Raw genomic sequence first — 14,268 nt, 5'->3', positions numbered from 1 at the left:
ACAGACTCACCTGTTAATGAGGGTTCCAAACAGCAGCCTGATGGTTTTCTGAACGTTCTCCGTGCACAGCCAGCTCCACTGCTCCCACAGCAGCATGTACAGGATGTTCAGGGCCACGTCTGCCAGGGCCGTCTCTGAGGCTGGAAACACACACACACACACACACACACACACACACACACACACACACACACACACACACACACACACACACACACACACAGCCTGTCAGGTAAACCATACTGCAGGTTACAACACCACATTATAGATAGAGATCATCAGCTTCACTTGTCACAAGGCTCTGAGGGACAGTTTTTCAGCATCTTGAAATCAAATTAAATATTCCTCAAAGCCATAAAGCGTTTGTAGTACTGTGTAATACTGCCACCTAGTGACAACACTTTAACACTGCTAGTTAAGCAGGTCAGTGTTGTGTGGCTTCTCTCCATCTCTGCTATAGCCGTGTAGCCTTCTCATCACTACCAGTGCAAGATGCCACACATCTCACTCTGACCCTCTGAGCAATGAGAAGGTATCAAACATCTCATCATGACCGCCTGGCCAATAAGAAGGTACCAGACATCTCACCCTGGCTGTCTGTGTGTGCATGTGTGCATGTATTGTCGACCTGTGGTCACTGGACAACTGACCAGTGCACCTATCTCCTAAGAGTCTAATAAGGATAATGGGGTCACCTACACCACACCACGTTTTTACACAACATTAGCTGTCTTTAGTCATGACCGAAAGAACGAGATCACGGATACAAGCGGCCGAAATGAGTTTTCTCCGGAGGGTGGCTGGGGTCTCCCTGAGAGATCGGGTGAGAAGTTCAGTCATCCGGGAGAGACTCGGAGTAGAGCCGCTGCTCCTTTGCGTCGAAAGGAGCCAGTTGAGGTGGTTCGGGCATCTAGTGAGGATGCCTCCTGGGCGCCTCCCTAGGGAGGTGTTCCAGGCGTGTCCGGCTGGGAGGAGGCTGCGGGGTAGACCCAGGACTAGGTGGCGGGACTACATCTCCGCACTGGCCTGGGAGCGGCTAAAGATTCCCCAGGCAGAGCTGGTTGATGCTGCTAGGGAAAGGGATGTCTGGGGCCCCTGCTGGAACTGCTGCCTCCGCGACCCCGGATAAGCGGATGAAGATTGATGGATGGATTAGCTGTGTTTAGACCTCAGGAGCTGAGTTACTCTGTCATAACAAAAGATTCAGGGGATATGCTTAACTAAAGCATTTAAACTGCGCAGTCTACCTGCCCTGTGCAGATATATTAGGCTCTCAGTTTATATACATTTCTTTTAGTATCATGAAATAGTAAATAGCTGGGTAGTAGTTATGTGTGTACCTCTATATCACTTTGGGAACTGGCCCCTAAACCAGCGAATGCACTATGTTTTATAACATCACCCAAGGTACTTTTGTACAGGAATCCAAACCCTATAGAGTAACAGACTCTATATCAAGTGAAAACTGCTGCTTCAGCTCTTTCTGATTTATTACCAGGAATTACAGGAATGTACCCTTCCTAGGCTTTACTAGCCACTGGGTTTGGACCGCTATCCCCTCTCTCTGAGTGCCTCTATGCAGCACTTCTAGTCCTCCTTACAGAGAATAAGATGAACAGTCTTGAAAGCTCCCTTCGAGACCTTTAACCTGCATACTTACAATGCTTTTTCTCAAATCATAAGACTATTGGTTAAAAGGCTTAAGTGTTGGCTGCTCCTCTAGTAACTAAAATGCTTCTCTTCACAGTATAGCAACTGGTACTGTACTTTTGGACGTTCCAAACTGGTCTGTGACCCCCTCCTTTAGCCCATCGGGGGTCAGCTGAGGTTTCCAGGCCATATCATAACCATATTTGATGCATCATGTTCTGTGGGTCCTCTGTCACCCATCCAGTGACTCAGGGGTGGCTGTATCAACTCAACTCAACTCCTGCATCAGAGAACTCAGTGATAGTTCTGCTGAAGTCAGACGCCTTTCCACCCTGAGGCAGATAGGCAGGGAAGGCATGGTCACACCTTCACCCCTCGGCTCAACAGTGAGTGAGTGTGTGAGTGTGTGTGTGCGTGCGCTTGTGTGTGTGCGTGGAGCATCCTCATCCTCTAGCAGTAAGACATGTCCGCACTGAAGAGTGCTACAAATAAAGCCTTACTTTATGCCGGGCTCAGACTACAGGATTTTTGGGCCGATTTATCCCCGATTCACCCCTCCCGACAATCGGAGGAGAAATCTGGTCTGGAACGTTGGTCGGGGCCGATGATCGGTCCAGATTATCTTGTAATGTGAGGGGTTTACAGATCCAATCTTATACCTCCCGATCGGCTCGCAGATCCATCGGGGCGGCCCCGATAATATCAAACATGTTTGATATTTAAGATTATTACATCCCGACTTTACAAGTGAGACGACGAGACCAGTGGTTTGTTGCTCCCTCAGGCACGATAAGATCATGTAGTGTGTGCTGAGCCGTTATTTTCAACAATCTTGCTGTGTGTGCTTGTTTGAGATGCGCAAGAAGAATATCTGTTAAGATTCTCCGTATGTGCGTGATGTAACCCGATTTCGAAATTGGTTAGGATTTTAAATATCCTGTAGTGTGAGCCCGGCATTACTTACACTGCTTCCTCAAACACAAGCAACACAGCCTCAAATAAACAATAACCAACAACTGAACCTCCCGCGCAAATGCCCCATCCTGTTCCCCATCATCCAGAGAAATGACTAACAGACACATTTCACAGGGTTGTCCAGGAGAAGGGCCACTTCCCTGATCATGGCCAATCCCAGCAGGCTGGAAGATGAACAAATTACCAGCCAGCTACATTTTTACCAGCCAAAAATAAGAAATTGCTTTTTACTATTGCAATTTTTATTATTATGCTATCATTACTTTTATCTAATTTACTCAAATACGCACTAGTCAAAAACCAACAGATGCAATTCCCGGTTCCGGTACCTGGAATTTGGTACCAGTACCCAACAGTACCTTTTTTCTGTACTTCTTTCTTTATTTTGCTCATTACTTATAACTTCTCCATTCAGATACATTCCAGAATGTGACCGGTGTGATGTACAGTAGGACCCCACTCATCCGAACTTCAGAGATCCGAACCTCCCAGTCTACCGGACAGGCTTAAAAAACTTTTTTATTATTTTTAGCCTGCTATCTGGTTACTGGTGGGATTTTCATTACAGTACTGTATCCTACTGTGAATAAAAACAGAACTGTATGTAGACCTACATGTTGCCTGTAGCCTACTGTCACGTTTCATTTCTTTGTTACTCTAATGTTGAGCGCAAAACGCAAACGAGTCTGCTGCGCGAGAGCTGCATTCCTTGGTAGCCAGAAAGCGCGGCAGCAACCTGAAGCAGAGGAGCATCGAGTCATTTTTCGTTCCCAGTTAATGGACTTCAGGAACACAGACGTGTTGTGGGCATGTAGATTAGCCTACTAGACCTACTGTATTTGTTAAATAATAGCCTACAGCCTAGGCCACGTTAGCCTACATCGGTTGTTTTAGAGACTTTCTTTTAGGCTATAGCCTAAGACATGACAACTTGTCTGTCATTTCATTTATTTATTTATTGATTATCATTTGCTCTAATTGTTCTAATGTTGGGTTGTTTTTAGGCTATACCATTTTGTTCTGCGAATACAGTAGCCTATAGATGCAGCGTACGCCTCATTTGAGAATAAAGTACTGTATTTGATCAAAGCATGCACTCAAGTGGAAATTCGGTTATTTTGTTATACTGTAGGCCTATTATAGGCTAGGCTATATGAGTTTAGTTGGCTATTTGATTGCAAATTTGATGCATTTTCACAAGTAATTAAGGGTATTTATTGGTCTATTATGAGTCTATATGAAACAAGTATAAAACTTATTGAATTTGGTGCATTTTAACACAAGTTTCAGTCATCCAGACATTTCAGAGATACGAACGACCTTCGGTCCCGTTGGGTTCGGATAAGTGGGGTCCTACTGTATAATATAATAAATATAAATAAAGATATATATATATAAAAAAAAAAAAAGTTTAAAATGTTAAAGTACCTCTTAGCCTTCACTACTGGTATAGTAGTCGATTTGCAAAACGTGTGTCACCGCATCGCAATGAAGTTAGATGGTTGTACCCAGTCAAAACTAACAGTTGGCTAGCCTGTTGGAGAAGTTATGAAAATGTATTTACTATTTATTTAGGCTAAACATTATCTTGCATCTTTTATCTCTCCAGCCCTGTTTTGAAATATGATTAAGATATTAGTCTAAGAAGCATTTTCGCTATTCATATCAGAACAGATGTATTTTTTTCTCTCTCGAATCGGAACCCTGCCTGGCTGTCAAACACACACACACACACACACACACACTCACACACACACACATACACACACGTGAGTAGATCAGTGGACTGAATGAAACGCTGAAAGGTTTGGTAAAATAAAGAGTCGATGCTCGTTGCCACAAGTGCAACCAGTCTTTAGCGTGCTGTAATGGATTTTAACTGATCTAGTCAAAAAGGATTTACCAAGATTCGCTCAAAAGGTTAAGTCTGGTTTATTGAGAAAACAATACGAGCGCAAGGACTTCCTGGACAACGCAACAAGAGTGGTTTATCCAAAGAAGTGAATTCAAAGCTTGTCATGCACAGCCTTATATTCAAGCAAAACACAGGTACGGCGCTTTGAGGATGTGATTGGCCAACTCATTGCACGTCATATGAAATGGCAGGCGTGGCCGAGAATACAGACATGTGACATGAGAAAAGGCGGCAATTTCTTGGAGACAAAGGGACAAACGATGGTTATTCTGGAGTAGACATTTCTAGGTGTGTGGACCTCCTGGAGGCTACCCTGTCTATGTGAACGGTTGAGGGAGGTGGTGAATTACAAAAGGAGAGAGAGAACAAAGGTTTAAGGTGTTTGGAATAGAAAGGTCTTGAGGCCAGATGTAAATTCTATGACAGTGCCATGTGATTATTAAACCGCCACGGGGAGTAGCTTTATCCAACTCAGCAGTAAGAAAGGCGTGGGAAGAGTGACCGACTGCCCTGACTGTTGAACAAGCTGCAGGGGTGACCTCGCTCTCTTTCTCTACTCTCACCCAGATGCACTTTCACATACAGAAATTTGGCATTGATTGATTTTACGTGAATCGGTACTTGGTAGTACCGACATAATCCGGTCTGTACCGTTCAAAGTAGCGAGTCTGGTAGCCAACCCTAGTTCCTACCTGCGCCCGGCCTTCCTGCTCCTCTCAGGCTGCTCTGCTGGCAGCCGCAGGCGCCGCTCTCTCCCCGGGGAGGAGGGCTGCTCTTCCCCTTCTCCTCCAGACCCAGCTCCTGCACCGCCAACTGGCCCACCTGCCACTCCTGCTCCCTGAGCAACACCTCCAGCTCTGCCAGGGAAGGACGGTTACACACCTGGGGACACAGAGGGCAGGCGCACATGCACACATCGATTAGATAGTAATGGTGTAGTAATGATGTTGTAGTAGTGTAGTAATGGTGTAGTACAGGGGTGGCCAACCAGTCAGAGACTAAGAGCCACAAAAATTACTGTGGTACCACCCAGAGCCACACCATATATACCAGCGTTTCTCAACCTTTTTTTCAGTCACCGCACCCTTTATAAGTACTTAAAATCCCAAGGCACCCAGTCTAAAATAAGAAGAAAAATGTTATTGTCCATTAAATATACATTTAAAGTTAATTTATTTAAAATTAATACATACAACAAGATATTTAAGATATTTTCTGACATAATATATTTTTGACTGGGTTGGGTTAGGCTGGGCTGGGCTGGGCTGGGCTGGGCTGGGCTGGGATGGGATGGGTTAGGCTGGGCTGGACTGGACTGGACTGGACTGGACTGGACTGGACTGGACTAGACTAGACTAGACTAGACTAGACTAGACTAGACTAGACTAGACTGGGCTGGGCTGGGCTAGACTGGACTGGGTTAGGCTGGACTGGGCTGGGATGGGTTAGGCCCGACTGGACTGGGCTGGGCTGGGTTAGTCTGGACTGGGCTGGGCTGGGTTAGGCTGGACTGGACTGGGATGGGATGGGCTGGGTTAGGCTGGACTGGACTGGACTGGACTGGGCTGGGCTGGGCTGGGTTAGGCTGGACTGGACTGGGATGGGATGGGTTAGGCTGGACTGGACTGGGCTGGGTTAGGCTGGACTGGACTGGACTGGACTGGGCTGGGTTAGGCTGGACTGGACTGGACTGGGCTGGGCTGGGTTAGGCTGGACTGGGCTGGGCTGGGTTAGGCTGGGCTGGATTGGATTGGACTGGACTGGGCTGGGCTGGGCTGGGTTAGGCTGGACTGGACTGGACTGGAGATTTGAGGCTTTGAAATGTCCCAATGATGTCTGGCATATCAGACAGAATGGCTTACCATTACGTTCTATGAAGAAAAAATGACTCTCCCACTCAGGTAAAAAATGTCCTGTGTTCGTCTTCATATTTTCTTTTCGCTGCGCATTTCTTTCCAGCCATTCTTTGGTTGTGTACAGTAGCCTAGGCTACGTTAGCTTTTGTCGTAAAAGAGAATGACCCACGCAAAGCAAATTATTTTGTTTACAATTATTTTGTTACCAAGGTGATTTGCTACCTATATGATTGGTTTGAAGTGGTTCTCACGCGACTTCGTGACCTAGCGAAACGAATCATATGATTTCATGACAAATCTGCAATAAACTAAAATGGGCTGGAAGAAATGCACAGCGAAACTAGAGAGAGAGAGAGAGAGAGAGAGAGAAACGTTCTTACGGAATGAATTAATTATTTTTTTTAATGAAAGGATGGAAGACTCGCAAGACAACTTTTTTTTAATAAATGGATTGAGGAGCCGCACATTGACGGGCAAAGAGCCGCGGGTTGGCCACCCCTGGTGTAGTAGCTGTGTAGTAGGGTGTATTAATGGTGTAGTAGTAGTGCAGTAGTGGTGTTTAATGGTGTAGTTGTGTAGTAGGGTGTAGTAGTGGTATAGTCGGGTGTAATAATGGTGTAGTAATGGTGTAGTAGTAGTGCAGTAGTGGTTTAGTAGTGGCGTAGTAATGGTATAGTAGTAGTGGTGCAGTAGTGGTGTAGTTGTGTAGTAGTGATGTAGGAGTGGTGTAGTAATGGTGTAGTTATCGTGTAATAGGGTGGTGATACTTACTGGCCTGGTGTTGGCGACACCGTAGACCACCTGGGGTCTGATATCAGAGCCATTGAGAACAGGAGTCATCTTACTGGGGACCTTCAAACGAGACCTGGGAACACACAGACAAGCTCATTACAAATTGATCGACATCCACATTCACTCATCATCATCATCATCATCATCATCAACAACACTACCACCGCCGCCACCTTAGATGCAGAAAGCATGGACGGAATCACGGAATTAGGTTAAAAAAAAAAAAAAAAAAGGATGGATAATTTGGCTGAAATTGGCCAAAATTTTGAGAAAAAAATAAAAAGTAGGCCTAATTATTGTAGTAACAGAAATTATTTCCATCCATCCATCTTCATCCGCTTATCCGGGGTCGGGTCGCGGAGGCAGCAGTTCCAGCAGGGGGCCCCAGACATCCCTTTCCCTGGCAGCATCAACCAGCTCTGCCTGGGGAATCTTTAGCCGCTCACAGGCCAGTGCGGAGATGTAGTCCCGCCACCTAGTCCTGGGTCTACCCCGCGGCCTCCTCCCAGCCGGACACGCCTGGAACACCTCCCTAGGGAGGCGCCCAGGAGGCATCCTTACTAGATGCCCGAAAATAAATTATTTCATAATTGTAAAATGACGAGTAGGCCTAGAGAAATACTGTAATTCCGTTTTCGATTGGGGTGTTTTGTAAGGGGGGTTGGTTGTGCGTAGGACCTTACGTTAGCTCACAGCGTTAGCCTCTTCAACATCTTCTCAAAGTGACAGCCAAGTTGTCCAAAAAACAAAAAAATAACTCTAACCCCTAAATTCAGAGCAGAGCAATATACCCAAAGGACTATTATCAGTCAGGCGATAAGCTGTTTTGCAAATTCTGTCAAAATACTATTGATTGGGCCCGTAAAAAAACAGTGTGATGATGACCACCTAAAGTCTAACGTCTAAGTCTAATGCCTATGTGAAGAACAAGGGCACTGTGATAGTCAGATCACGCCTCTTCAAATGACCATTACTAGTGCAAGTGTATCAAAAGACGAGAAGTTATCCAGGACTTTGTGACCATGTGCTTCGAGTCAGACATCCCCTCGGAAAAGCTAAGAAAGCTACGGCCGTTCCCACTGAAGCATTGCACACAGGGAGGATCATTGCCGAAAATGAGACCAGCCAACGTCAAACTCACCTGCCCCATGTGTTCGACCAACATATGACTGCCGTTCTACTGAAGAAAACACATTTTATACAGAAAATATGGAATTTGGAAAAAAAAAAATAGAAAACGGATTTCATAGGACCCCACAACACCTCCACTACCCAACATTCCACCAGCATAATCCCCACCTCCACCTCCATCATCATCATCATCATCATCACCATTGCCATTAATGAACATCACCACCACCATCATCATCATCATCATCACCACCACCATCATCATCATCATCATCATCACCACCACCACCATCACCACCACCACCATCATCATCACCATTGCCATCAATCAATATCACCACCACAACCACCATCATTATCGTCATCTGCACCACCACCACCATCATCATCAACATCACCATCACCATCACCACCACCCACCATCATCATCACCACCACCATCATCATCACCACCGCCTGCGCCACCACAATCATCATCACCACTACCATCATCAACACCTTAATCACCACCATGATCATCAACACCACTCCTATCATCATCATCTCCATCTATATGCATGTGTTCTCCCTCATACTTGTTCTTCTTCTCAGATGTGACCCTTCCCCCGTCCAGGTCTCCCTCTGCGTCCTCCGTGGGGCTCTGGGGCTCCGAGCGAGGGAACGCCGTCTTCAGGGTGTCCACGATGGCGTTCACCACAATCTACACACACACACACACACACACACACACACACACACACACACACACACACACACATTCATTCATCATCTCTGACTTAATGAGCTCATCCGAGCATCTGAGAGTAAGCTATGGCAATCAGAACAGAACCTTGTCAATGCGTGACACGATGAATGGCTTCTTGACAAAGGCTATCCTGGCGTCCGTGTTGAGAGCCAGGAACTCCTGCATCTCCTCACTGTTGGCTGTCTCAGGTATGGCACATAGTTGCTGAAACACAGGACAGATCAGTGTTAGTAAAGTCTTCCTGTGTTTGCATGTACAGATCCTGCCTCCTCAGGTGATGCGTAGGCCTATGTGTTCGGCTCCATAGTATTGGAGCTATGTAGGTACAGTAGGTAGCAGAGCAGATGCAGGGCACTGCGTTTGAGCTGGTCTTGAGGCCCCACCTTCAGGAAAGTCTCCAGAAGGCCCTTCCTGGCCTCCACCCGGTCACTGTCCATGTTTCCAAAAGGCAGGTCTGGGAAGATCTTCTTTGGCCCCTTCATATCTACAGAGGTTACACAGTCAGAGGCTTGAATAACTCTGAAATCTACACAGAGGTTAAACTAGTACTTCTCTCTCTATCCTTTCCTTCCTCCCTACCTTTCTTCTTCCATCCCTCCATCCCTCTCTTCATCCCCGCTTCCCTCTCTCCCTCTTTTCATCCCTCCCTCCATCCTTCCCTCTGTTCTTACTCTTGATGATCTTGCGTAGTTGGGATTTCTCCTCCAGACGAGTCTGCAGGTTGAGGAACTCGCTGTAGCGTCTGTTGACTGTGTGGTAGGCCACGGACTGGTCCGGAGCTGGGGGCTCACAGCCCATCCACGTCTCATACTGCAAACACACACACACACACACCTCTAGAGTTTCATACTGTGTGGGTGTGTGTGTGTGTGTGTGTGTGTGTGTGTGTGTGTGTAATTCGTCCTCTCACCTTGATGGTGTAGAGGGTGTAAGGGTGAGATCCGGTGCCACGGTGCTCCTTGGCCGTGATGGTGCCGGTGATGCGGAGGTTCTGGATGAGGACGGGTCCCTCGGGGCTGCTGAGGGGTTCGAAGCTGAAGGAGCCCAGAGGAGAGGGGCTCTGCAGACCGCCCGCCACCGCCAGGCCCTCAGGAACCCCCAGCAGCAGCTCTCTGTCCGACGTGCTGCCGCTGTCCCTGTCTCTGTCCAGCTCCTGCAGGCCGCTGAGGTTGGAGGAGGAGGGGGGCTCCCAGACTCTCAGAGGGGGTCTGGAGCCGTCAGCCTGGTCCGACTGAACTCTGGGGCAGGAAGTGTTCTCTGATAGGCTGGGGTAACACTGGAGGTTGTCTTCCAGGTCCACCGCACTGCTGATGTCAGTGGGCGTGGCACATTCTCTGAGGTGTTCTGCCAGGGCCTCCTCTGGGCCAAGCAGAAGCAGGGACTCCATAGAGCTTCTCTTGTCTGTGAGCGGGGAGTCCAGGTCAGAGTCGTTCTCCTGGTAGAAGGGGTTGGTCTTTCCCGGCCTCAGGTAGCGTCTCAGGTAGGGCCCAGGCTCCTCCTCCTCCAGGACCTGAGGGCAGTACAGCTCCACCGAGTCGATGACATCATAGGCAGCCAGATCACAAGTGGCAGCTTCTGTGTCGCCGGGCGTGACTGGCTTCACGCGTGAGGTCAAAGAGCAGGGAGGGGTGTCGACCTCCTGCTGAGGCTCCCCCTCCTGCAGCTCCAGTTCCTGGGGAGTGGTTGGCGCCATGGGTGACTCCGGCGGGGGAGTGGCCGTTTTCCCTGACTTGGTGAAAACATTGACCATTAGCATGTTGAACCAGTCTGGGTCGGACAGCTTGGAGATGAGGGGGAGGAGGACGTTGCAGGTGATGAGCTCTCCGACCACGAACCTCCCAGTGCGAGTCTCCAGGTGGGGTGTAGGAACCAGTACCTGGAGCAGCAGGTCCACCATGGCCCGAGCCTTGTTTACCTCCGTAGCTGAGCTATTCATGGCCGGGTGGGGTGGGCTGACCGCAGAGTAGGCCTTCCACAGACGCTCCTCCCCCTCTTCCCCCCCTAACTCCTCCTGCCGCCCCAGCAGCTCCAGGGCGCTGAAGTAGCTCTGCAGGTGGCAGCCACACAGCTCCAGCATCCTCTGGGTCAGCTCCCTCCGGTCCACCCGCCTGGCACGCCTCTTCAGCTCCAGTGCCATGGAGTACATGGCGCCCTGCACCTCCGTCTCAAACTCCCTGTCCAAGGACACCGTGCTGTACCACGACCAAACGAAGTCCCGGACGATCTTCCTGATGGTGCTTTGGATCTCCAGGTCCAGCTGCCGCTCAGCCTCAGGGGAGGGGGGGGTCTGCTCCAGGCTCACAAACCTCTCCAGGCGGAGCAAGCTGTCCGAGTGCAGTACGGCCTGAGAGCCCAGCCAGCTGCCCAGCACTACCAGCAGGCTGGTGAACACACACAGCAGCCAGATGTTCACCAGCAGGTGAAACAGCACCAGCCAGGCCAACAGGACCCCCAGGCCCAGCAGGGTCCTCTGGCTCAGCAGCACCCCAGACATGCTCCACGGACCCGGGCCTGCCTCAGGCTCGGACATGGGGGGTCTTCATAGGCAGTCGCTGAGCCTAGCACAGAGAACAGTAGGCATTTGTCTGAGTTTGCAACATACTGGGGTATAGCTAACTAATTTGCCACACAAACACAAACGGTTATCTAGCTAGTTAAGAAATTAACATTTACATCTGACTGAAAGTGTAACGCGTTTTAGTCATTGAATTAGCTTGCTTAAATAGCTAGCTAGCTTGTTTAAATAGCTTGCACTAGCTAGCTAGCTATGTTGATAGCTAGAGTGCGACATGTCCAGTCATATAGCCGGCAATACAGCATTAGATGACTTAACGAAATACACACATTTATGAATACAATGTAACTTGATGATACCAACTGCAACTACCTAGCTACTTAAATGTTACGTACGATAATTCAGTCATCTCACTGTCTCGAGATGTCCAGGAGCCTAGCCCTGACAAACGGCAACGACTGTTTGTTTACTTCCTGTATCGTGACGTAGTCTTACGACTCCAACTGGGTACCCAGCCGAGGCACTGAACGAGAAGAAGCAGGCTACGGAATAATCTAACCACCCTATACCTCACAGTGAATGCATCTGAGAAGATTTGGATAAGAACGAGGAATGTGTTGGGTCTTGCTCTTTGTGGGATGACTCTCCATCTAACTCACACCTGCAGTAGGCTACAGCTTCTGGGGAGTTTGGAGGATGATGTTTTGTTGGCCAACCAAATCATAAAAACACTTTTTCCATCTTTTGATTGTCATGTAGCCTATCAGTCATGGCATGTAGGTCTCCGGCCGTCATGCCACTTTGTCAGATGCCACAGCATAGGCTATAGGCAAGGGATTTTGGTAGACTTCTGTCAAAGCAATCAAAGTGAAACTGAACCATGTAGGCAAATGTTTCAGTCAGATGCGCCAATTGCAGTGTATTTTGCTTTAGGCCTATTATGTGCAGGCCTACATGACTGTATATATAGTCTACTTTGTGTTGTAGGCCTATGGTACAGTAGACGTCCATTGCCCAACTGTCCTGTAGTAATTGTCTAGTGGTGAAACTGCGTGATCAGATCGCTACTCTTTGTATTGATAACCCGGCAACACTTAAAGTCCCAGTTAACCAAAATCCGAGATTTGCTTGAAAACACATTCTGTGTGTTAGTGATGCATTGCTGATAACATGTAAAAATGGGATGAACCATGTGTAGTACTGAATTGTGAAGTTAGACCAGTTTTGTGTTTTTGACCAGTTTTGATTTCTGGATTTTCTGGGCGGGCTTAAAACGGTACCGGATGACGTAGAGCGGTGTTCTTAGCATATCCCCGCCCTAACACTATATAAAGCTAGAACGGATTTGAATCTTCGGTTCTCCTGCTCAATCTTGAGTCTAGAATTAGCTAGTTTTATCCAACAGTCTAGAATTAGCTAGTTTTTCTTAGTTAGCAATGCCTATGCATAAAACTAAACGAAAATGCATCCTTCCTGGATGCCAGCAGGAATGGGATGATAAGGTCTGCTTCTTTCACTCCCGAGTAAAGCTGAAATGAGAAGCAAATGGTTAGCATTTTTGAAGAGCCATGGTGTTACAGAGTCTGTCACCGCTAGCGCCCGCCTCTGCAGCAAACATTTCACTCCCGAAAGCTTCTGCAATTATAATATGAGGCTTTTGGGTTTCACGGACTCACGACTGGTCCTGGTGAATTCGGCGGAGCCAACCATCTCTCTCCCCGGCCTCCATTCTCCTCCTGTCGCATCAACCTTTGGTGCCGACACCGCTGCCTTGTGTGCTTATAGCTTATTAACGTTCTAACGTTAGCTAGGTAACGTAAGCAATAGGAAAATACACTGCTACGTTAATATACAAAATATGTCTTGACATGTATGTGGTAATGTCAGCTATGATGAATTATGTAATCTTAGGAGGAATTATAGCTAACATTAGCTATGTAGTTTGTTGCAGATGGGAGTGTGTATATAACCTTAGTCTAGCTAACAGCTAGCAGCACCGACCAGGCCCTAACCCACCAAATAACGTTACGGATGATATATTATGACTATAAGCGTTAACTATACAGAAACTGCCTGCCATATTTGTGGCACCTGATGTGCGTATGGGTTCACCGGTAATGGTTACAGTATATTTCTCCAGCGGGAGACCGGGAGGCGGGAGTGAGGGGGATGGTTAGGTAGACCAGCTGCAGCTGGAGAAAGACGCACCCTCTCCCAGTGAAGCGGTGCTCGGCGGCTACTGGCTGAACATTCCAGTTCTGTTGATCTACATAGCGAGGAAGCACGGGGTCTGTGCATCATGGGAACTGTAGTCAGTTTACACCCAGCGTTCCAAAACCTGCTGTAAAACGTTTTATTATTCTGTCTTTAACTGCACACATATAATCATAATCCATAACCGATGACTCAATGTAAGTGTCTTAGAAACGATGTGAATAATTACTCAATGCAGCTCAAAATATATTTTTTATTAAAGACCACTAGAGGGCGCGTCATCACTTTACATCTCCCCTTGCTTTTATGACGTCAGAGTAGACGTTGCTGACGCAGACACTTAAATAGTCAGTGATCGATTCCACCTCATCAGAGTAGCTAGTGACTTCTGGATTTGACACACTAATTTAGAGAAAACAAGTAAGTCCATAATAGGGATAGAATTTAGAGTTGGAATTTTCTAAAATCATTCTGT

General features: G+C 47.6%; 1 protein-coding gene across 1 annotated transcript in view; it reads right to left on the bottom strand.

Annotated features, from left to right (window-relative positions):
• Positions 1 to 12,030, bottom strand: part of snx19b (sorting nexin 19b) — a 29,506-nt gene extending 17,476 nt beyond the window's left edge. The window contains exons 1-9 of the mRNA XM_084461611.1: positions 11,975 to 12,030; positions 9,975 to 11,622; positions 9,736 to 9,874; positions 9,448 to 9,548; positions 9,149 to 9,268; positions 8,895 to 9,004; positions 7,168 to 7,261; positions 5,233 to 5,422; positions 11 to 140 (exon numbers count right to left, since the gene is read on the bottom strand). Of these exons, the coding sequence (XP_084317737.1) occupies positions 11 to 140; positions 5,233 to 5,422; positions 7,168 to 7,261; positions 8,895 to 9,004; positions 9,149 to 9,268; positions 9,448 to 9,548; positions 9,736 to 9,874; positions 9,975 to 11,594 (2,504 nt within the window). The 5' untranslated portion in view covers positions 11,595 to 11,622; positions 11,975 to 12,030. The remainder of the gene's footprint in view (positions 1 to 10; positions 141 to 5,232; positions 5,423 to 7,167; positions 7,262 to 8,894; positions 9,005 to 9,148; positions 9,269 to 9,447; positions 9,549 to 9,735; positions 9,875 to 9,974; positions 11,623 to 11,974) is intronic.
• Between the last annotated feature and the right edge of the window lie 2,238 nt (positions 12,031 to 14,268).

This window comes from Borostomias antarcticus, assembly GCF_949987555.1.
Source record: "Borostomias antarcticus genome assembly, chromosome: 1".
NCBI lineage: Eukaryota > Metazoa > Chordata > Actinopteri > Stomiiformes > Stomiidae > Borostomias > Borostomias antarcticus.
This window is presented reverse-complemented; position numbering and strand designations above follow the sequence as displayed.